This window comes from Astyanax mexicanus, chromosome 17 (assembly GCF_023375975.1).
Source record: "Astyanax mexicanus isolate ESR-SI-001 chromosome 17, AstMex3_surface, whole genome shotgun sequence".
NCBI classification, from domain to species: domain Eukaryota; kingdom Metazoa; phylum Chordata; class Actinopteri; order Characiformes; family Acestrorhamphidae; genus Astyanax; species Astyanax mexicanus.
In genome coordinates this window covers 10,939,795-10,964,291 of record NC_064424.1, presented here as the reverse complement: position 1 = coordinate 10,964,291, position 24,497 = coordinate 10,939,795, and the positions used below count along the sequence as shown (strand labels likewise).

The 24,497-nt window shown below is 37.3% G+C and overlaps 1 protein-coding gene across 1 annotated transcript; it reads left to right on the top strand.

Moving 5' to 3' along the window:
- Positions 1–520: 520 nt before the first annotated feature.
- On the top strand, positions 521–23,390 carry ccnjl (cyclin J-like). Its single transcript, XM_007254103.4, has 6 exons — positions 521–1,027; positions 3,335–3,430; positions 7,711–7,921; positions 20,051–20,350; positions 21,073–21,232; positions 22,199–23,390. Exons 2-6 carry the CDS (start codon positions 3,353–3,355, stop codon positions 22,677–22,679), a joined length of 1,230 nt encoding a protein of 409 aa, XP_007254165.3. The 5' UTR covers positions 521–1,027; positions 3,335–3,352; the 3' UTR covers positions 22,680–23,390.
- Positions 23,391–24,497: the final 1,107 nt, after the last annotated feature.

Below are 24,497 nucleotides of genomic sequence, written 5' to 3'. Positions count from 1 at the left end.
AGCTTGCTTCAAATTGATATTATTTTAATTTGACACTTTTGCTGGATCTTTTGTGCAAAATGAACAGTTCTGTATATTTGGAAATATTATTATTATTATTATTATTATTATTATTATTATTATTATTATTATTATTATTATTAGATGGGTAGATCTAATTACATCCCCATCTAAGTGGGTAGATTCCCATATTACTATGATGGAGACAACAAATATGTGACATAATAAAGTCAGAGAAATACCTTTAAAAATGTGAAATAATATGTAATCAAATGTTTTAAATGTACTACTCTGACTTAAAGACGTGAACAGACTTATTTCCATGAAGTGTGTGTATGAATATGTGTGAGTATGTGTTTAATGGTGTGTATTTGTGTGTATGTATGGTGGTGTGTGTGTATGTGTGTATATGTATATAAGTGTGTGAGTGTATATGTATATGTGTATGTGTCTATGTATGTTTGTATGAGTGTGTGTGTGTGTCTGTGTGTATGTGTATATGTATATGTAAACATGTGTGTATGCATATGTGTGAAAGTGTGTATATTGTGTGTGATGTGTATATGTGTATATGTATATATGTATGATAGTGTGTGTGTGTGTGTGTGTATGATTGTGTGTATGTGTAATTGTGTGTGTGTGTGTGTGTGTGTGTGTGTGTTTTAGTTTTAGTGGAGCTGCTGGACTCCTCCCCGTTCAGCCCAATCACTCAGTCTCTCTCTCCGCAGAGCTTCATTAGGGTGTCCGCTCCGGCCGCTGGGGGAACACCGCACGGGACGACGAGGAAAAAAGCACAACAGTGGTGTTTCTGACCGGTTAGACTCGCTGTAAATCGGTCCGCGGCGGGAGAAAAGTCCCGTACGGCGGGGAGAGAGCGGGGTATCCGGAGCGAGGCTCGGCCGGGCTGGATTTTCCCCGCGGATGAAAGGTGCTCGCTCGTCCGGAGGAAACACAGAATGCACCGATTCTGAAACAAAGGGGGTCTGGAGCGTCGTGGTCTGTTCAGAGGAGAGACTCGGGTTCAGAGGTAAGCGCTGCTCTATCTGCGCGTTTCTCGCCGGTTTTAGCGGGGCTGTGCGGTGTGTGGAGTTGTGATGGTGGTAGTTGTGGAGTTTAAGTTGTGTTTTCGGGCTGTAGAGTTCCCTGTGCTGGCTGTAATGAAGGACTCGTGGTTCGCTGTGCTGCGGCTGATCCTTCGCTCTGTCTCTTTAACTGTGAAACCTGAACCGGCCGCAGTGTGTGGAGCTGACCGGCTAAAGCTGCTGCTTTAAAACAAGAAAACACGGCTTTTAATCAGCTTATTGATCAAGTTTAGAGTTAAATAAGGGAAGAAGAGGAGTTGTGGAGTGATGGTAAACACAGCTACAGATATAGTAGCTAACTAACTATATAAATAACCGACTTTACTAGAGCTAAGCTAGCTTACCAACTTCATCAACTCTTTTCTTTTTAACAGTAAAGTGAGGGTTAAAGCTCTTGTACCTTTATCCTAGCTTACAAAATGTGTATAATGTGATTTTTCTTTGGTACCCTAATAATATAACGTTAGAAAAATAGCTAACTTTGAGTTAACTACTGTAGTTTATTACAGGATGCTGCACAAGTTTGAGTTTAAGGGGGTGGATTGGGTTAACATACATGTGGTAAAAACAAACAGACAAAAAGGTTAAACCCAAACTGAATTACCCCGTTTATATCTCACTAAGAATTAGTTTAAACATGGTAATTAATAAATAACTTAGCTTTCTGTAATGAAGTTTTTATTTACAGTAAGGAATTCCTCATTTGGAATTAATTCAAAATTAATTTAATATGAAGAAAGTGAAGAAAATCTTAATTTACCCACTTGAGATGGATATGTTTATTTTAATTACAACCAAAAACGTATCTGACCATAATTATTTAAAAATGATTTACATTTCCCATGTATTTAAGTCGACTAGAGTCCTAATTAAAGACTGTTATTTGTAAAAAAAAAAAAAAAAAAAAAACTTACTGTCCCACATCCTTTTAGCCTTTAGATAAACTGTTAAATGAGTGGAAAAGTGGTATAGTTACAGCTGTGAGTGAGTAACTGTAGCTAAGCTTTATACCAACTCTTTAATATTAGTAGTAAAGGCTAAAGCTTTGTATATTTAATCTAGCTAACTAATTATCCTATGATTCTACATGCACATATTAAATACACAGTTAAAAATGGGCTCATTGGTAAATAATATAGATAAATAGCCAATTTTAGGTTAACTACTGTAGTTTATTACAGGATGCTGCACAGGTTTGAAGGAGGGGGTGGATCAGGGTAGCATGCATGTGGTAAAAACAAACAAACAAACAACAAAAAAAGATTAATCCCAAACCGGTTTACTCTCTTTACATCCCACTAGGAATATGTTTTAATTGCAACTATAAATAATCTTTGGCGCTAATTAATTTTTTTTAAAGTCTTCAATACAAGAAAAAAGCCTAATTGATCCACTTTACATCCCACTTGGAATGGAAAAATGATAATCTGTAACCATAATTAATTTACTTTTTCCATTTATTTAAGTCGACTAAAATCCTCAAAGAAGACTTTTATTTGTATTGAAGAAAATCCAAACTGACCTACTTTACATCTCACTAGAGATGGTTATACATTATTTTAATTACAACCAAAAGCAATCTATGTCCATAATTATTTTAATATTACATTTATTTAAGTCTGCTAACATCCTCAATAAAGACTTTTTTTTTTTGGCAATGCAATGCAAAAAAAAATCCTATTTGACCCACTTCCCACACAAGATGGATATGCATATTTTATTTGCAACAAAAAATATCTATTACCATAATTTTTCATAATTATTCCTGCAATTGTTATTACCTAATTCAAACGGACCCTGTTTACGTTTCACTTGGGATGCATGTGCATGTTTTATGAAAAACTAAAAGAAATCTTTGGCTATAAGACAATATTCTGTTTTCTGCTCATTTAAGTTGACTAAAGCCCATATGTAGAGATTTTATTTGCAATAAAGCTAATCTATAAACACTGACATAATATAAAGATCTACAAAAAGCTTTCTTTTCAGTAGTACAATGTCACTATAGATCAAAATATTTAGATTTAAAGATATTTAAATATATTATTACTATAGATACTTTTGTGAATTATTGTTCAGCAACAAAAAACAAAAAGCACATTTTAATGCAAGATATTTGTGCGAATGCATGTTTTAATTTGCATGTGTGTGTATATATAAGTTAAATGCAGGTAAGTGCTGGGTAGGTCTATGTTTAGCCTGCCTGTCTTTATATTACAGAACTAATGACTACTCTCTGTGTTTTATTCCAGACTGAGGGCCCCCTCTGGATGGGAAAGATGGAGCCAGAGGGACAGTGGTGGAAAAGCCAGCTTGCGTCAGACATCCATCAGGCTCTAAGAATTAAGGTGAGTTTCATCAGACATCACCGTATCTTATCATCTGCAAATCTGCTGTCCCATTCATCTCTCTGTTCGGCTGCAGTTTTCACCTCTTTACTTGTCCTGGGTTGAGTCAGAGCAGTTGAGTGTGGTCTGTTTTTCAGCCGCCTTTGAAGCGAAGGTGTGAAATGTCGCATGTTTTTCCAGTCGTTATCCTTCCAGTCCCTTCCTTCTCTTCCCAATGGACAGTGTTCCTGCCCTACAGCTCTCCTCCTCTCCTCAGTAATGGCACTATTAAATAGAGTATGCCTCCCCCACCGATTCTCCTCATTCAGAGTCTCAAAGTCCAGACGTGTGTATGGCAGACACATGTATAGCAAATGGAGAGTACACCTACTGTACCGTACCCTGTTTATGGTTTTAATTAATGAAGCATTGAGGAGCCTGTAGTTGTGGGTGAGGGCAGTTGGATATGTGACACCTTTAGTTGAGGCAGTTGGATATGTGGAGGAGTTTGCTCAGTGTAGACAGGATGAGGGGGATTGGAGAGAGTGTTGTGGAGGAGGATGAGTGCATTTGCTCAGTCTGGCCTGTTGTCCATGAAGTGTATGTGCATGTCGTTGTCTTATTGTCTGGCCTGTTTATGGGGGCTATATATAATGCCCACATCTGTTTGGGAATGCAAAGTGGAAGTATTCTATTTGTGTTTGTTTGTACTTGAGTTTGACCATTCACAATAAGGTACTGAGGTTAATCATTGCTACTGATTATGTCTAACACCAATAAGAACAACAGAAAAGTATGTGAGCAGAAAGCTGGTAGGCAGTCTGCACTTTTTTCTAATTGATGGATCAGTGGTGAGCATTAAGTGGTTTACTTTGTGACTACTGTAAATATACATACAGCTCATAAAAGAGACCACTTCAGTTTCTCAGTCAGTTTCTCTGATTTTGCTATTTATAGATATATGTTTGAGTAAAATGAACATTGTTGTTTTATTCTATAAACTACAGACAACATTTATCCCAAATTCCAAATAAAATATTATCATGAGAAAATGAGAAATGGCGGAAATAACTAAAAAGATGCAGAGCTTTCAGACCTTAAATAATGCAAAGAAAACAAGTTCATATCTATAAAGGTTTAAGAGTTGAGAAATCAATATTTGGTGGAAGAACCCTGGTGTTCAATCAGTTTTCATGCGTCTTGACATGGTCTCCTCCACCAGTCTTACATGCTGATTTTGGATAACTTTATGCCACTCCTGGTGCAAAAATTCAAGCAGTTCAGCTTGGTTTGATGGCTTGAGATCATCCATCTTTCTCTTGATTACATTCAGAGGTTTTTAATTTAGTAAAATCAAAGAAACTCATTATTTGTAAGTGGTCTCTTTTTTTTTCCAGAGCCGTGTTTATTCACAAGAATTCACCAGAAAATAAATTATTCTACATGTGATGTTCTTAATCATGCACTTTTTGTATCCAATATTGGTATAAAACAATAGTGTTAGACAGGTATAATGAGGCACTGATAGAAATATCATGGAAAAAGGGAACAGTTTTTTTTTTTTTTTTTTTCCTCTCTTTTTCTTTTTCCAGTTTTGTGTCAAAATGAACTGAAAAAAAAAATTGGACATTGCTCAAGACATTGACTGTACATTTTAGTAGAATTCTTGCACATATGCACATTGCGATAGCATGTTAAAACAATATATTGTGCAGGTTTATATAAATAAGTATTTATTAGGAATGTTAATATAAATACATAAAAGCATGCAGTTTTTAAATTAAAATAAAAACTAACTACCCCTAAGGGTATTTAACAGCATAAATAAAAGCTTATATATATATATATATATTCTGTTTTGCCTTTAAAACACACATGCTTTACTAACTTTCATTTGTAACCTTGTGGGAGGTGTTTAAAAAAACAAAACAAAAAAAAAAAACACACACTCCTGTGCCTCTGGGAACATGCGTCACATCATGTGAAAACTAGAGTGTAAACAGATGCAAATCCTTTGTAGTGTCTCTTACTTATGTGGATTAATGCCTTTAAAGAATCTCTCATAAACGCTATGCTGATTTTCTGTGCACATGCCTTGCACTCCATAGCTTTTTACAGAATGTTTACATTCCTGCCTCCATTACCGTTCCAACCCTATTTTGCGCTGGAGTTTTACGCAGTGTAGAATTAAGACCGGCTATTGGAAGAACTGAGCTTGTGGAAATGTACACAGGCCTTGTTGTTGCTGCATCAACACATCAGAATAATCTTCCTGCGTGATCTTGGGAACACTGTTCCATAATGGAATGCAGAAAATATTTAACGGTATTAATCATTGCTCAGATCAGCGGTGGTTTGCTCACTGTTTTGCATAGACGACTGCTTGAATTCCCCCCCCTGTGGATGCTGTCTCTATTGCCTCCCCCTGTTGCTGAATCGGTTGGATTTACCAGCTTGTTTACACACAGCTGTAATGAGAAGCAGCCCTGTTTAAATGCTGCTTAATTTAACGTGCCAGATTATGCTGACACCTTTATTCATTACAGCATAAAGATGTCAGAAACAGCAACAACATATTGGATGTTTAAGGGTATATGCTAGCAGTTTTAATAGGCTGGTGGCTCTGGGGGGGTTACGTTTTCTTTGTTTGTGTTGGTTAAAAGTGTGAAGTGGAATTTCGTCCGTTGCCTATCTCTACTGTGATGGAAGCAGCCTAGTGAAAACAGTCGGCAAACGACAAAGAGCGGGGGCAGGCGTAAGGTGAATGATTGAACCGGTTGGGCTAGTTTTACTTCCGCTGCTTCTGGCATTGTGTTTTATCTAGAAATTCTGTCTGATTGCCCTTAAAAAAAAAAAAAAAGGGACATTCTCACTTCTCACACTAACTGCCCTAGAAGTTATGGTCGTGTATAGCATGAAGGCGTGTAGTTGACAAACTGATCGGCCATTCAGGAGAAGCAGCAGCTGTAGAGTTGTCTGAATTGCAGACGGCCTCCACAAAAGGGCTGCTTGAGAGGGTCAGGGCCCAGCCCCTCACCCCCTGAGGGACAGATGGTTGAGAGACATGGCGGCTGGACCTGCACAGGAACCAGCTCTCTCTGAAACGGCCACCATAAAGCCGAGAGAGAAGAGAGAGAACGTTGCTGGAGAACTTGGGGAAGCTGAACTGAGTGTTACTGAATGGTATTGGCAAAAGGAGATTGCAGTTGGGTTTTGCAACGTATCATCATTTGGTAATTCCTGTCACCTTACTGGCATTTGCAGCAATGTTGTCATCTGAGACGGCGGAATGCAAATAAGCCCCCTAAGCAATGTCGCGAATGCATTTGTTTGTTTATTTATTTATTTTGATATGTTGATGTGTACCATAAGTACCACGGCCAAAAGCATAATTGTAATAGAAAATATAAAAAATATTTAAGTAATGTCAAAATATAATAAATAATAATACAATCAGTAAATTGGCTCTTTCCTGAACTTAATTTTAATACAAATCAAACAGTTCATCTCTTCCAAACCTTTTGTTTCGTTGTATGTCTTTTTTTTTTTTTTTTTTAACAAGCAGAATTTGGGTTTATTCCTGTTACTGATCTGGAATTATTATTTGGAGTAGAGAGTGAACAGGCAGCTTCTCCAAGTGTCCTGTAGGAGATTTCAAAGCCCTCAATTTTTCAGAATGTAAATAAGTTATTTTACTGCTGACAAAAAGGTTTTGTATCACCTATACCTGTAGCCTGTATACGGGACAAGGCATGTTAAGGGGTTAATATCACATGGCGTATTTAAGTCGCAATATAAGAATATATGTATTTATAGTACTAGCCATGCAATCCTAATTATGCAGTATTTGAAAAGTCAAATTGGACTTTTTAACAAGGCTCTACTTACTTTATTATTATATAGTATGTTGAGTTTTAATACCAATATCTTGCTAAGAAATTTCTTTTGTCTTTTGTCAGATTAGATAATGTTTTTAATCTCAAATAAGAAAAAATAATGTTTGGTCATAATGTTTATTAAACTGCATTAACTGGGATTTTTTGAGAAGAAATTACTTTCTAAAAATGATTGGTAAACAAGACACACTATTTTTTAGCTAATGTGCTAATAAAAGTACTTTTATGTGGTAACGGTATGAGTATAGTGCTTTGCTTGTTACTTAATTCAGGTCAGTCTTATATAATAAATAATGGTATTCTTTTAATTTGAACATCATTGTATAAAAATAGTTTTTTTTTCTTTTCTATGACTCTGCTTAATCTTCCACTAATTAATTTATTTTCCTCTCTCTCTCTCCTCAGGAGCTGAAGTTGCCCACATACCATGGGCACTCACCCCAAATTGGAATGCGACGCTACTTTGCCGACCTCTTAGCCGTCCTCAGTAATCGCTACCAGTTGTGCCCCACAGCTCGACACCTGGCTGTCTACCTGCTCGACCTCTTCATGGACCACTACGATGTAGCAGTGAGACAGCTGTACGTTATAGCCCTGTCCTGCCTGCTCCTAGCCAGTAAGTTCACCTCTTCTTTAAAAATTAGTCGTTTTAGTTTCATGTCTAAAGTGATGACGTGATCCTCCCAGTACTAAAAAATATTGACACGACCCCTGTGACCTTTAGGGGCTGGCTGTCCAAATTAGATTTTTTTAAAATGGTATTGAACAAATCAAACTGCTGTCTAAATTCATTAGCCATTTAGTCAGTCTTGTCCTTGTCAGAACTTATTAAATATTGGGTTGTTGTAGAACCAAATTCAATTCAATTCATAACCTGAATTCAAAACCAATAGCAGGTGTGGTTATACAATAACAGATTATTTGAAGGCCAAATAAATTAATAAGATACACTTAATCACTTTGTCATGTCTGTATATCAGATGTGTTGTGCATTAAACACAGGAAAGCTGTCACATTATAAGTATACATATTTTGTAGAGCATTAAAACATGTCAATAAATCTGATTCGATTAGTACTACATGGCTTTTTAGTAACACAGTTCTGGATAAAAATAAGAGACCACTTCAGTTTCTGAATTATTTTCTTTGATTTTGCTATTTATAGGTATGTGTTAGAGTAAAATAATCATTGTTGTTTTATTCTATAAACTACAGACAACATTTCTTCCAAATTGCAATTAAGAATATTGACATTTACAGCATTTATTTGCAGAAAATAGACAGACAGAGAAATGACGGAAATAACAAAAAAAGATGCATAGCTTTCAGACCTCACATAATGCAAAGAAAACAAGTTCATATTCATAAGTTTTTAAATAAAAAAAAATTATATTTGGTGGAATAACCCTGGTTTTAATCACAGTTTTCATGAATTTTGGCATCATGTTTTCCTCCACCAGTCTTACACACTGCTTTTGGAACTTTGTCACTCCTGGTGCAAAAATTCATGCAGTCCAGCTTGGTTTGATGGCTTGTGATCATCCTCTTGATCTTTCTCTTATTTAAATTCCAGAGGATTTTAATTTGGTAACATCAAAGGAACTCATAATTTTTTAAGTGGTCACCCCTTTTTTTTTTTTAGAGCTTTGTGTGTGTAAAATAATTAAACTTGAAATATAACTTCTAAAAAACTGTCTCACCTAAACAGAATAGGAAAGAGCTTCCAGAACTATTTCTAGCATGTAACAATTGTAAAAAATTATATATTTTACAGGCTAGATGTATAATTTTACAATTATACCCTTCTAGTTATTATTTTATTTTTTTTCTTATCAACCCCTTATAAATGTTAGCTATTTCTACCAGACCCAGAGTATATTACAAAAGTAAACAGGCCTAACAATTTATCTCAAATTCTGTTTTTATTTATAGTAGATGTTATGATGTAGATTAGTGTTATGGTGTTATTAATACATTTCTTTCTTTTGCCGTGTGATGCAGTATACAGTTTTATCCAAAACTAATTTTTGTGATTTTACATTATAAAGCAATTCAGTTACTTACGTACTTAACTTGTGTGCTAATGTAACCTTTTAATGGGGGCAAGTGGCATTAAAAAACTACAAAGAGGCACTTTTCTTTAAGTATTTAACAAATCTTTCTCTTGTACCAAACGTCTACAAATGACTGTATTAAGGACTGTATTATAAATAGCCCCTTATTTCTAATAGCCTGCCTGCTTAAGTACAAACATAAACTCCTGATCTTTGGGTTGCTGCAGTGGTCTTTGTGTGTTGGAATGTTCCACACTGTAGCTGTGCTCTGCAGCCTGGTGCTGGCTGTGCTGGGTGTTGTGGGTGCTGTGAAAGTGCTCAGTGCTGCTGGCAGGCTGCTGCATTGTGCTCAGTGACAGCTGGGTGCAGAGGAGACTGTGGCCCCATAGACCCCTCAGTCCGTCACCAAGGCAACTTTCTCATGTACTGATCCAAGGGTCTCTGGCTTTGCAGCTCTTTGCTGTTCCAGCTGTCCTGGCATGCACGGACCCTGTGTTAGACTCTACTCTGACTTGGCCCTAAGCTGAATTTGGGGTGAGGGTATGAGCAGACGGCCCGCGGCAGACATTGCAGTGGTGGGCTGTCCACACCACCAGAGCCAGATATCTTTAGGAGATTTATTACTGAGGAAACTGGCAAGACTGGCTAACCATCTATCAGTGCTTAAAGCAGCGCAGAGCAACATGTTATCAGCTACCGCCATGTCTGCTTACAACTAAACAAAATGTAGGGGGGCACAGATAGAGGAGATACAGGATCTTGCTGTGTAGCAGTGTGTGTGTGTTTGCTGGTGTGTCCTTTATCTAGCTCACCTTCCTCACTGCAATTTAAAGGGACAGTATTCCAGAAAAAGTATACGACTAGTCTTTGACTACACAACGTGGGAAAGGATTTCTTTTATTGAAAGGAAAATATAGTCTAAGACTAAGATTAAACTAGAGCATAGATCAGGTATAAAAAAAAAAAATCAGCCTGAGCCCGTATACGTTCTGCCCGAGCCTTTCATAAACTGTCATTATTAGCCAGAGCCCGATTTAAACCAGACATTTTTTTTTGGTAAGTGAAGCATTAAATCTGAGCTTTTTAAAAACATTTTCGGGCTGTTTGAATGAGTAAAATTTGTTCAGAATGATGTTAATTAACACTGCAACACTGCAGAAGCATATACCTATTATTTAAGAAAAATGTTTATTAAGAACAGCTGCGCACAGCGCTGCAAGTCAAGTTGAGGAGCTCACGTGTGCACCCTGCTTGATTACAACATTCTAACATTTTTTTTTTTAGAAAACAGTTTGATTTGTTACTTTGCTATATTGTGATTTAACACACCATAGTTTTTATATAGAATAAAAATAGCATTAAAAAAACAGATTGGGCAGAGAATCTAAACTCTAGCTTAAACCCTCTTTGGAACACTTCCCTAAAGTAACAGGGTGTGCACTATGTGAAAAAGTACTTTTTTAAAACTAGTATTGTAGTGCAATCTCCCACAAAGCACCTGAATTGGGTTATTTGGTAAAATCTTTCTTTTTCCTTGCCTCAATAATGCATGAATGAGCAGAGGAACACATTAGCAGAGTTCACTGTTTTGCTATCTCCATGTTTGCAGTAGCTCTTGTATCAGCACTGTGGAAATCCTACCAGACCATACTCTGTTTGCTGAATGCATTAATATTTGTGGCTTCGTTGTTATGTTCGCAGAAGCACATTAAGGCCATAAAGAGAATATTTACACTATACACTAAAGTCCCCTCTCCACTCAGAAACAATACTGCTTTCAATAAATAAATGAGTAGATAAATAAAGGATTGTTGCTGTTATGAATGTACTCTTTACATTTTAGCAAGACTGTCTTAATAAACCCCGGACATGTAAAAGCCTCCATTGTTTGAAAATTCAGATTTTCTCTCCAAACCATTTTAAACACATGATTTTTTTTCATTCTTGGGATTCATTTAATTCATTTTGGGTCAGTGTGACATGGCCGTTTATGTACATTTTAAAACCTTCGAGCTTTTAGATGTAGACTGTTTTTTTTTTTGTTTGTTTGTTTGATGAAATGCATTATTATGCTGCCACACACAAAGCCCCCCACACACACACACTTTATTCCCTGCTTAAAACACGATTCAGTTTGTTTTAACAACAGACTCTTTTTCTCTGAAATCTTTGTCTCCTCTCTTGGACGCTATATGAAGACGCTTTGTGTTTGGGGAGCGCTGTGTTTGTGCTGGCTGCAATTGGCACTGCGCAGACGTTAATTATTTGCGTTGGCCTGAATGAATAATGACCTTGCTGATGAGTATCCTTCTCTTCCCTGACTGGTTGATTCATGCAGGCTGCTGCTATTGTTGGGCTGCTCCGCGAGCCGAGCGCTTTTCTGAAGGACGAGTGCAGGAGAGGCAGCGGAGGCCTGCTCCAGGCCTAACCCGGGGGACACGGCTACGTTTCCATTCAGGCCAAAGACATTATTTATGTTGACAAATGGGGGAGAATTGCTCACTTTAAGCAGAACAATATGCCTCGCAGAATCCATTAACTCGTTTTTAGATAGTCCTGCCTTGTAAGGCTCGTAATTTCAGTTTGTCGCTCTTTGCGCCTGCATTGTTTCCTGCAATCCCCCTCTGAATTCTCCACATTACTTTGATGTGGTTTAATCAGCGCTCTCATCTGCCTCTGAGAAAGTCTTGTTCCTCATGCTCACTTCTCCAGTTTTTTTAAGGGGTTATTGTTTAGGGAATATGCAGGACATGGTGTGCCACTAAAGGCAAGACTAACCGCTGCTCTTAGAGTCGATGTTTTGATAGTAATGCATGAGAGGCGGCCATGTGCAGGTTTGGGGTACGCATCAATGCACCCTAGCGTCTGGTGTTATCAGCTGTGTTTGTGTGTTTGGGGGAGAAAGAGGAGAAAGAGAAGGAGGAGGAGAAGGAGAAGAGCAGGCCTCCCCAAAAACCTGCACGCTGGATTTCCTCTCATGTGCTTGGGAAACACTAGGTTTGTTATGCTAACTAGTTTAGAGCGTGTCTCAGCACAATGCCTGTCAAAAAGAGGCTGACTTTAAAGAGTTACGTTTTCTTTAGGCGAACGCGGGACACTCCAAATGGCGAGTAAATGGCACCCCCACGCAGCTGTAGGGGGCTTTAAAGGAATTCGCTAATATGGGAATTGTTTGTCGACCCCGATATCTGATATGTTTCATGTATTTATGTATGTGTTTATCTGTCTGGGGATACAGCTGTTGATGGATAAATATGTATAAGCTATAGAGACTGGGGCTGTAACCATTATTTAGAGAGGATTATAAACGTATTAAAATAATTAAATTACAGATACAGATTTTAGTCAAGAGGTCTAGCATCACCTAAACACTATGAATGTCATACTTTGATTTCATCAGATAACAGATAACTATTTGAAATGTCAGGAGATTTAGAAAAAATAAATAACACATAAATAATAAATTAGTTGCACAGTTTTGCTGCGAACACTTGTGATTAATCACACTTCTGATTTCTTCATAAGTCTAAAGCTTTTAATAATCAGGGTAAGTTTGGCAAAATTGAATTATATTTATCAAAGTTGTGAGGGATTTAAAACTGTATAAGTAAAATGCTAGTGCATTATTTACACTTAATTTATTACAATATCTCTGTGTGGTTTTATTTGTATATGTTGGTCTCTTTTAATCTGCTAAGTAGAAGTTTCAAAAAGTAAATCAAACACATTGAAATACAGACACAGTAGAGAAAAGAGGGGTGAAGAAGTGAAATGTAGGCCATGTCCACGCATCTGTATATCAAAAAAAAACTGAGATTTCCCTCACACATTTTTGAGGCTAAAAGTCCTTTATGGGGCAAATGTTCCTCAAAAAGAGAGACATCAGCATATCAAGAAAAAGGAAGAAAACATTGAGGTTTAATCCCAAATTACACGTTTCCCTGTAGAGTGTACTATGCAAGTCACAAGTCTAGATTTTGGATTCAAAATCGTATACATATGTTAAAATCTGAAATCTAGTGCTTATCAGTATGTAGACATTGTAATTTTATCACTTATATAGTTGTGATGTCAGCATTTGTTTTATAAAGCTCATTTTCTTCGTCCACACATTAGCAACAGCAAAATAAACTCATCAGTTACAAAACTTAATCTTAATCTTTAGAAAACTTTGTTTCAAAATGAATAAATAAATGACTAGGCTCTGTGTAAAAAAAAAACCTACAGGAGGACATTGGGGTAAAATCACTTATTTTGTGTTAAAACAAAATTAACATTATACTCATCTGGAGATGCATCAACATTGACAGCACTCATATTTTTAGACTGATACATGCTATATATGTATTTGTTATGGTTCTTTTTATTAAAGACAAAAAGATCCAGGAGGATAAATTACACAGTAACTTTAGTAAATTTACAGCGTGAATAATGTAGCCTGAGCTCACCTTTTTGGGAAAGTGGTGTAGAGTAGCATATCCAATTTTCTCCCACTCCCTCTCTCCCTTTACCCTCCCTTAAACCGAAAGGAGGGGGTGAGTCTGAGCAGCCTGGAGGGGCATGTTTGAACTGAAACACACAGCAGGGTTCCTGATATTCAGATTAGTGTGACGGACATCCCCCTGAGGTTGGATGCTAATGAAAGGAATTAATACGCCCCAGATAATTGAGAAAAGAAGGCCTTGTGCTGCGAGCACTGGAGGAATATTGTCAAATAGGTAAAAAATGATAATAATATGATTAAATGAACAAAGTGAGGTCTTAATACAAACGTTAACATAAAACAGTGGTGATGTGTGAGTTATAAGTAAAGCTAATGTTCTGTTAGTTAGTTGACACTAGGGGTGGGTGATATGGCCATAAAATATATAATTTGGGGTTTTCATTGGCTGTGAGCCATAATCATCAACAATAAAATAAATAAACGCTTAAAATATGTGTAGTTTGTGTGTAAAAAAAAAAAAAAAGTGAAATACATGTGAAGTTTCACATTTTTAATTGAAATAAATTACCGTTTCAGTGATATTCCATTTTTTTCATAATCACTAGTATACTGCAATAAATCAAATGTTTAGATGTCCGTATCGTTCAGGCCTTTGTTGATTTTTTTTTTTTTTCCTGCTCTAATAATTTTAATTTCCTTTATTATCCAGTTAAAGGATTAAAGGGTTAAATAAGGCGGCTTGGGCAGGAAAGGTGCAACATTATAAAGAACTCTCGAGTGGAATTTCTAAGCCCTGATTTAATCTATTCTTCTCTACTATAAACAGATTAACACCGATTCATTAAATCTAATATTTTTGCTGCCTGAATTTTTAATCATCTGCTTCAGTTAAGACCCTTATAAGGAAAGCTTATGTGCAGCTAGTAAGTTGACATTAGAAAAAAGTGGTGAGCAAGATGGCCCTAAAATATTATTGTGATGTTGTACAGTGTATTTGGATATTGTGATATTTTTGGCAATATGACAAAACACTAAAAATAGTATAAACAAACTAAATATGTAAACTTAAAAAAAATATTTTGTATCAAATAATAAAAATATTGTATAAAAATACACATAAATCCTTACAGTAAAGGTTATAGCGTAGTGCTAGTTAGACGTAACTAGAGCCTGTTGCAAACATTTTGTAAAATTAGAGACTCAAAAATACTAGCCACACTAAAGTTGAACTCGAACCTAAACCAAATTTCACTACAGGTAAATTTGCCTACAGCAAAACAAACACTATATTGTTGTTATTCTACCAAATTATTTTTTATTTCAATGCGATCTAGCACACCCCTAGTTCACACATTCAATTTTTTTTTTATTGAAATGTGGGATTTGACTTGCAAATTGCCAGCCTGCTATGAGCTGCACTTTCTGGGCATCTTCAGCACACTTCCAAATGATGAATAGCTTGACTTTTGAATGGATCCCCAGTTCCCCCAGTCCATCAGAGACTCAGCTTGTTCTAAGTGTATTATTTCTAAATATCTAATTTATATTTAAAGTTCTGGATTAAGGCAATTGTGCACACATGGCACAGTTATTATAGTGGAAGCGGCTTTCCTCCAGGAATGCAGGTGTGACCACAGTTTGTAGGGAATTTTATTGTACCTCTGCTCTTAGGCTGGATTCCCCTTCTTCACACCCGCCACTGATCTGAAGGCTGGGGGCCCCTGTGAGCGCTCAAGCATGAGCTGGAGGGGTCAGAGGTCATGGGGCCTTTATTGTTGGGGCATCCGACTGCAGGGGAAGTAATACAGGGGAGCCCGGGACTTTGCCGTAAAGATATTAACACCTAGCTCAGGAGGAGAAAGAGAGAGAGAGGGAGAGAGAGAGGTTTTGGAGGGGGGAAATGGGGAGAAAGGAATTCTAATCAGAGGAATAGTCCTTCACCACTGGCCAGTTGCTTTTCCCTCATTAATGAAACATGCGGAATGCTTCCTCCGGTATGTAGCTTAATCATTCCAGCGTGCCAGTTTTAAAGATCTGACCGGTATCCACGGAGATGCTCGCTAAAGACGACCTTATCGGCTCGCTGCGGCTGCGTTCAGAAAGCATCTGAATCTGCAGTTGTGCTGTGTTTGATAAACACACAACCCTGTGCGGGATTTCAGCTCTAGCCCGGGTGCTAATTGCTTGCTCCGGTTGGCAGTCTGACGACATCTCTGAGATTGCAATTCCTGAAATGCCAGCAGGGAAATGTGTGAATGGAGGTTCATAAAAATGACCCCTTCTGTCTAATAAATGCTAATGTGTTGTGTGCTTTATCTGCCTCATCACATACTTCACATATTTTGCACCAGATCTCTTGTGGTAATTTGATACGCCATGAAAAAACATTAGCGCTTCTTCATATGCTGTGTATTCTCGCTGTCCTATCTGTTCGTCTATCTAGCTCTCTGTCTGTCTGTTTACTGCAATACTGAGGGGGTTGAAATGCATGTTTTTTTGTTTAGATTTTTTGCTTAGAATTTTTTTCACCACAGAATTGTGGCCATTTAGAATTGTGAATTAAATTAGATTTTTGCTTCTTTTACAATTTAACATTAAAGACATTGTCTGTCTTTTTTTTGCCAGTAAAAAAAAAGTAATAATAACATGCATAAAAAAGTAACAATAGAAAACTTGCTTTAAGGCTAAAAGAACTAGTGATGTTTGCCTTAAAACTCTATTCAAAACTGAATGGTTTAATTTGAATTGCAGTTTATATAGACACACGTATCAGAATGTTTTAAATGTTTGCTCAGATTTGACCAAGGATGTGCAAGCTGCTAATCTGTATTCATCATGTTTTTACCATAAATGCTTCTTAAATCACAGTTCTGAGACTGGAGATAAGATTTATAACTATAAATCTAAATCAAAAGCAAAGTGATGCAGCCAATATTTTCAGTGGTGTGGAAAAAAGCAACACCATTTATCTATCTATTTATTAATTTGTGCTTATTGTTTTTCAAACCAATTCATTTTTTAATGGAAGGATCTGGTTAAGAGCTGCGTCTGCTGTTCAGGATTGTGAAAATGCATTTCTTTTTTTTTGTTGTTTTAATCACTGATTGACCACCAGATGATACTGTGGTGGGATGATTTGAATATTTCACAAGATATATAAAACAATCTTTTTTATAATTCATTTGTTTCATTTGCTTTGATCTCTTAAAAAACCCACTGGAATGAACGAAGCCCCACATCCTGCTCTGTACTGTAAAATGAATTTATACTATTATTTTCTACTGGCACAGTTTACTGTTGGACTGCACAGCAGTCACATTACACCCCACATTGCATGTTAGCATGGTACTGCAATGTTAAATAATATAATAGATGTCACGCTATAATTTTTTTGCCACATTATATAAGGAATTTCTGTAAAAAAAAAATATATATATATATATATTTTATTACCTGTCCACAAAAGGCTGTCTTAGATATATGGAGTGTTGAATCATTGACCTCTGCTGACGTTTATTGGAGATGCGGATTTCATTTTCCAGCAGGACTTGGCACACTGCCCACACTGCCAAAAAAGTACTTTTCTGTCACATTTGCTGTAAACCATAATCATCAACAGTAAAAGAAAGTAACACTTAAAATAGATCATTCTGTGTGTAATACATCTATATAATAATGAATTACTGAAATAAAGGAACTTTTCAGTGATATTAATGTTTTTTGAGAAGCACTAGTATATTGCAATAGAACAAATATTTAGAGCCCTACTTTTCCTGATTTTCCTGTTGTAGTATACTTTAATTGGATTAAAAAGGAAATAAAATTGAGTTAAATGGGCAGGAAAGTTGCATGGGCAGGAAAGGCACAACATTCTACAGGAATCTTGACTGGAAATGCTGATTTAGCTTATTCTTTACTATAAACAGAATAACACAAATGAATCGAACATTTGCTTCAGGTTTCAGTTTTCTCTAATGATAAGCCGGTGCTCCAAATGTGAATACTTTGTAGCACTGCTGTACAGCTACTGAAGATTTATACATTATTGATTAACTGGCTGATTGATTGATTCGATTGATTGACTGCTGCTCTTGGTGTTCACAGGCTTTCACTGCTTGCCCTTGCTTAGAATGTCAATAGTGTATCATCACCGGTTTGGAGGATTTTATGGAGTAGTTCTTAAAATGGGCTTTTTTTATTTTCTGTTTTTATGGCCATAACACAACTCCAGGTTTAGAGCTACTGATAACACTGTGAGCTTAAAGTATGCTTAAAGTATCAGATAGATGAATACATGAACATTTACTGAAGGTAAATGTGCTGCTCAATTTCTTTGTGAGTAGAAAGATAATAATTTAAATTCCAGTTCAGTCCAGTGCTTACTGTTACGGTGTTACAGCTTATTGTTCAGAGGAGCTGAAACTAGCTAATCAATGTTTCTTACTCACTGCGTCTCGATCAATCACAGGCCCAGAGTGTGTCTCAGAGTGTTTCCTGTTAGTGCTGTGATTTAATGAAGTCATTCATGTAATCCAACCAAACGATTTTGGTCAAACTAATGGAGACTAATCTTCAATCACATCACACTGCTGATACACTGTGGTACAGTTGTGAATCATTTCACAATGTTTCACAATTACAGCATGTGGCCTATACAGTCACAAATAGGGTTGGGCAATATGGCCCTAAAATAATATCACAATATTCCATGTTTTCGCGATAGCGATAATTTTGGCAATATAACAAAACACTGAATTAAAAAAATAATAATTAAGAATACACTGCTGCAACTAAATGAAAATAAAAGTTTATTACATACAGTATTGAGTAGCTTATAGAATAGAAAAACTTTGTGTTCATCATTTATTTGCAAAATTGTAAATGATATTTGAGCTCACGTTGTCTAGTATTAGATGTAAGGTGTAAAGAACCTTTTTTTTTTTAAATATATTCTAAAGCAGCGATTCTCAATTGGTGCGTCGTGGATACTTTCCGGGCAGGGATTGCAGAAAGCTAGTAAAAAAAAAAAAGATTCATATATATATATATATATATATATATATATATATATATATATATATATATATATATATATATATATATATATATATATATATATATATATATGAATGTTTTAGGCACCAAACCAAATTACACTAATCCATTTATCTCAGCAATTCTAGTGTTTTTGCCTAAAAAAAACCCACATATGATTTGAACAGATGCAAATAAACATACATACAGTAAAATGTAACAAATATTTCTCATTTCTAACTAAGTAAATTATATCCTGTGAGCCAAGCTGACTAAATTGACCAATTTACCAAACCAGTTGTTGTTATGATGAGAACTAAAAATAACTCTATTAAACTCAGATGAGATGAGAAGAGATTAGAAACAGGGCTGTAAAAGCACTGTAAGTTTGTATATATTGTCAAACATTTGCACAAATACTGTACTTTTTTAAATAGTTAATGCTTATCTGATTTTGTATTTGTGGGAAGTGGAGAGAAGTGAAATATCTATTTTGTGGCATTATTTATTTTGTGCTGTTTTGATATTTCATTTTATTGTGATAACTTTTATACGTGTAGTTGTCATGTTTCTCCTCAGTTTCTTAAAAAAAATGCTCTTAAATTCACTTTGCATGCATATGCATGTTTAAATGTGTTTTCTTTTTCAAAAGTAAATTTGTTTGGTTTGTATTCTATAAAAATAGGTTGCGAATTAATGACCGTGAGAAAATATGGGTCCAGTAATGCAACCAGTTGAGAAACCTTGTTTCTAAAGAACTTTCAAATGTTGTAAAGCTTTTTTTTTTTTAACAATTTGAAGGGTTTTCACACTCAAACATCTCTTCTACAAACATTCATTCTTTTTGGAACCAAAAGCTATGGTTATACTATGGCTATGCTAGGGCATCGCTCAAAGAACCAAGAAGTGCTGTGTTGTGTAGGGCTGTAACTAATAATCATTTTGGTATTTTGGATTAGTTAACGATTATTTCTGCCATGTCCTCTATCTGTTAAAACAAAAGAAACAGCTGAACATGAGATTTAAAAGGCATTTAAATGTTGACAATGAAATTTGAAGTTGACAAATTTATTTAATCAACATTGTTGATTATATTGACAAATCATTGCAGCCCTAGTGTTGTGCATTTATTATATACAGTTGTTAAGATGCAGAATAAAGCGTCTCTTTCATCTCAGTTTTTAAGCTCTTTCCCCCTTTTGTCTCCCTGCAGGTAAATTTGAGGAGAAGGAGGACCGTGTACCCAAGCTGGAGCAGCTGAACACTCTGGGCTTCATGTGCAGTTTAAACCTGGCCCTCAACAAGCGCGACCTCATCAAAATGGAGCTGCTGCTGCTGGAGACGTTCGGCTGGAACCTGTGCATGCCCACGCCTGCTCATTTCATCGACTATTACCTCCATGCGGCCGTGCAGGAAGGTGACCTGCATAACGGCTGGCCCCTGACCTCGCTGTCCAAGACCAAAGCTTTTATGGACAAATACACACACTACTTCCTGGAGGTCTCCCTGCAAGGTGAATTTCAGATAGATACAAACAATATATACTATATACGTTATTTCCTATTTTTTTGTCTCTCTGTCTGTCTAACTAATATTGCTATAATAACACAAGTATACAGCTTTGGAAAAAAACACTTCAGTTTCTGAATCAGTTTCTCTGATTTTGATATTTATAGATATATGTTTGAGTAAAATGAACATAGTTGTTTTATTCTAAAATTTACGGACAACATTTCTCCCAAATTGCAAATAAAAATATTGTCTTTTAGAGCATTTATTTGCAGAAAATGAGAAATGGCTGAAATTTTCAGACCTCAAATAATGCAAAGAAAACAAGTTCATATTCATAAAGTTTTAAGAGTTCAGAGTTATTCCACCAAATATTGATTTCTAGTTTTTAATCACAGTTTTCATGCATCTTGGCATGTTCTCCTCCACCAGTCTTACACACTGCTTTTGGAGAGCTTTATGCCACTCCTCGTGCAAAAATTCAAGCAGTTCAGTTTGGTTTGATGGCTTGTGATCATCCATCTTCCTCTTGATTATATTTGGAAAAATCAAAGAAACCCATCATTTTTAAGGGGTATCTTAATTTTTTCCAGAGCCGTATATCATTTACCATACTTGATATGATGATTAATGTATTAATGATGATTAATGATTGCTGTAAAGGCTGTTAATGAAATGGAAAATGCCCTTCATTCTCTGACTGGAATAGTGTGTCCTTTGTTCCAGACCATGCCTTCCTGAGCTTTAGACCCTCTCAGGTGGCAGCAGCCTGCATCGCTGCCTCTCGCATCTGCCTGCAGATCTCTCCCAGCTGGACCACAGTCCTCCACCTGCTCACAGGCTATTCCTGGGACCACCTGACCCAGTGCATCCAGCTCATGCTGCTGTAAGTGTGCACTGCCCTTTACACCCATTGCTGGCTATTATACTAACTATGGTGTCTCTTATTTACACTGTTCTATTATTGTGCATGTAGATCCTTAATTTGTATATTTCTGAAATGTGCAAAAATTGGTTAGATTGAATTGTGGTTAAATGCACTGATGTTTCCCAAATAAACTAAACTGAGGTCAAATAATGTCACCCCAACTAATTATACAATATGATTTGTGTTAATCAATAAGATATAATCAGAACCATTTCTGAATATTGATGCCAAATTCAAAACAGAATCAGATAAATTTAGTAAGCAGCTCACTCATGTTTATTTTAATGTGGGCACGTGACTTTATATAGTTTAAGATTAAAATCCTGATGTAACAAATGCAATAACAACAATTTCAGAATTTATATACCGGTAACATTGTTCTATAAATCGTATCAGAAGTTGTTCTATAGAATGTAAAACATTGTATTTTTGATTTTACAAATCTGTTTCAACCAATTTAACACTTTTAAAAGGAGCTTTTATACTCAGCACACCTACATTCTGTAAATATGGTGAGATCAGATTCAGACACTGTCCTGTAGTGATGCTCTCAGGATGTTTAGTACATGTCATTCTGAAACTTCATGAGTTAAAATGAAAGACAATGTGCTGCAGAAGTAGTAGAAACCGATTTGTATAAGCAAATATGTTTAAAAGGAGCTGCTTTTATACCCAGCATACCTACATTCTGTAAATATGGTGAGATAAATGAGCGCACATTCACACACTGTCCTGTAGTGGTGCTCTCAGGATGTTTAATATATATCACTCTGAAACTTCATGAGTTAAAATGATGGACAGTGATGGAGTGCTGCCAAGAATTTTACACAGCTTTTAAGGGCCTGTGACGTTTTGGGTTAATGTGCATTGTAATCTAAAATGTATTTATTTTTTAATCTCCTCATTTTTCTTCTCCTCTTTTAGTGCGCACGACAATGACGTAAAGGAAGCCAACAAGTCCAAATCGTCCCCCTCACCTGGACAGGTGAGTCTGCAGGCGCAGGCCCACGCCTCCCCCAGCCCAGCCACCTCGTCCTTGCAGAGGCAGCCCACCTCCAGCTCCCAGCAGCTGCTGCTCCAGGCAGGCGGTTACCCTCAGCTCTCGCAGCACTCCCCCGCGCTGTCGCAGCTGCACATGCTGGCAGAGTGCCAGGCGCTGGCCCCCGTAGGCTCGCGGGACTACCTCCAGCCGCATCAGGCCGGCCTGCTCTCGGCTGCGCTGCCGACCGGTTCCTTCCCTTCTTTCCCCAGCCTGGCGTCCGGCCTGTGTGGCCTTCCTCTGCAGGGCCCGCTCTCCATGCAGGTGGGCATGGGGGCAGAGCCTCGTCACTGCGTGGGTCTAGCCTACGGCAACGGCTACCTGGGCTCCCACCACTCGTTCACGGCTGGCTGCTTCGACAGGTGACGCCAGGAGAGGGAGGACAGACTGAACTCGACTCGTCCTCTGTCCTCCGCCCTCTCCTCTGCCTCCTCATCTTCCTCCACCGCCCCCACCACAGGCCTCGAGGCGCTCCGCCTCAGCCAGAGGCGCAGACTTTCCAAACAGAAAAGCCGCAGCCGAGCGGACCCCACAGAGGTCATAGTATTAACTTGAAACCGGCTTTTGTGCGGACTCTTTAATTTTATTTTCAGCGTGCAGGTGCCTATTTCTCCAGACATTTCAGAAAAAGCCTTTCTTCGGAACGGACTAAAAGACTAACTGTACTAACTGACTTTAAAACGAAGGCATTATGAATTTCTGCACGACCCACACAGAGAAGAGGATGTGTGTGTGTGTGTGTGTGGGGAGGGGAGAATATACCAGCACCCGATACTTGACTATTAGACACTCAAAAATGTCCCACTGGAGCATTTTATTTCCATACAAAGCCTTAAGAAGAGAAACAGTGGAGATCCAGATTACTTGGAAAAGTCCTTGAAATTTCACACTGGATTTACTGTGTCGTCCTTTGATGCTGCTGCCTTAAAAAATGAAATGAAATGATGGCTTTATGACCAAGAAACCTGTCTCCCTTTATGGTATCGTTTACAGTGACAAACTGCATATCAGGGATGCACTGACTACTTGAAAGGGGAGTGAAAAAAAAAAATAAGAGAAACCATGCCATTGAAACAGCTGATGTTTGTATGAAGTGGTTAATTTGTAAGTGTAGTTTTTGTTTTATCTGCTTTAAAGGTGACTGAAGACGACTGTAGGGAATGTTGTTACACTGTGACGCTCTTGGCTCACGGCCCTGTCCCTCTGGTTTTCCTGCAGGCAGATGGATGTGGGGAACCCCAGGGAATAAAGGCATCTGTGCTGTCCTCTCTGTAGCTTATACCGGAGGAAGCTGAGCTTTACAAGTTTCTCGCCCAGGGGGTGAAACCCTTGATTCATCTCTGTTAAGCTCAGAACAGTCAAAAGATGTCTTCATTGTCTTTTTACCTCATCCTTTTAGTCACTGTGGTCCATGCAAATGATCTCGCAAGGCTGCTGTGAGTTCCGACAGTCATTGTCCATTCACACTCGACGATTGGAGGAAACTGTGGTTAGAATCCATCCAATGTCATACTGAGCAGAAGTTCTGTTTAAAGAAAAAAAAGTATCAGGTTCTGTAGGCCATACTACTGACGTTTTTGTCTCTTTCTGGAGGTTCTGGTCGCCCACCATTGGATATCTGTGGAGCTTAGTGACACTAATGACTGAGGGGTTGAGACAATTAAGATTAAGCAAGTTCTGTCCCATTTTGAGGAAAACTATCATTCCAAATTCCTTCTTTTGTGTTGTGAACATAGCGTTACACTTGTATATTGTTCCAGGATTGAAACTCTAAGTGAAGCAGGATTTCTATAAAGCAGAGTACAGCACTCGACCAGTTCTCAAGCCATTTGTTGATGTTTGATTTGAAACTAAAGATTAGACTAACATTTTAAAGCCGTCTCGGTCCATTTCTCCATTTCTCAGGTTCTGGCGAATGTTACAGGGATGTCGACTGCACAATATGTTGTCAACCGGCAGCAAGACCAAAGTGGCTGCTTTATTTTGTGCTAAATGATAAGCTTTTAAACCACTTTACTGGACTTTGGATCAAAATCGTCCTCTGATAGTCCTGAACTTTGAACTACCTCAACGTATGCCAATTTTTTGTGCTGACTTGTGCAGGACTTTTTTCTTAGTTTTTCTTTTTTTTTTTTTGTAACACATTCTTTCTGATCAGTCATAAGGTCCAGTATTTGTTTTTAT

Bases quoted from the DNA above. Each gene is read 5' to 3' on its own strand.
- ccnjl (XM_007254103.4), top strand. From the start codon at position 3,353: ATGGGAAAGATGGAGCCAGAGGGACAGTGGTGGAAAAGCCAGCTTGCG. The intron at 7,922-20,050 runs GTAAGTTCACCT...GTCTCCCTGCAG, and splicing joins GTCCTGCCTGCTCCTAGCCA to GTAAATTTGAGGAGAAGGAG. The intron at 21,233-22,198 runs GTAAGTGTGCAC...CTCCTCTTTTAG, and splicing joins TGCATCCAGCTCATGCTGCT to TGCGCACGACAATGACGTAA.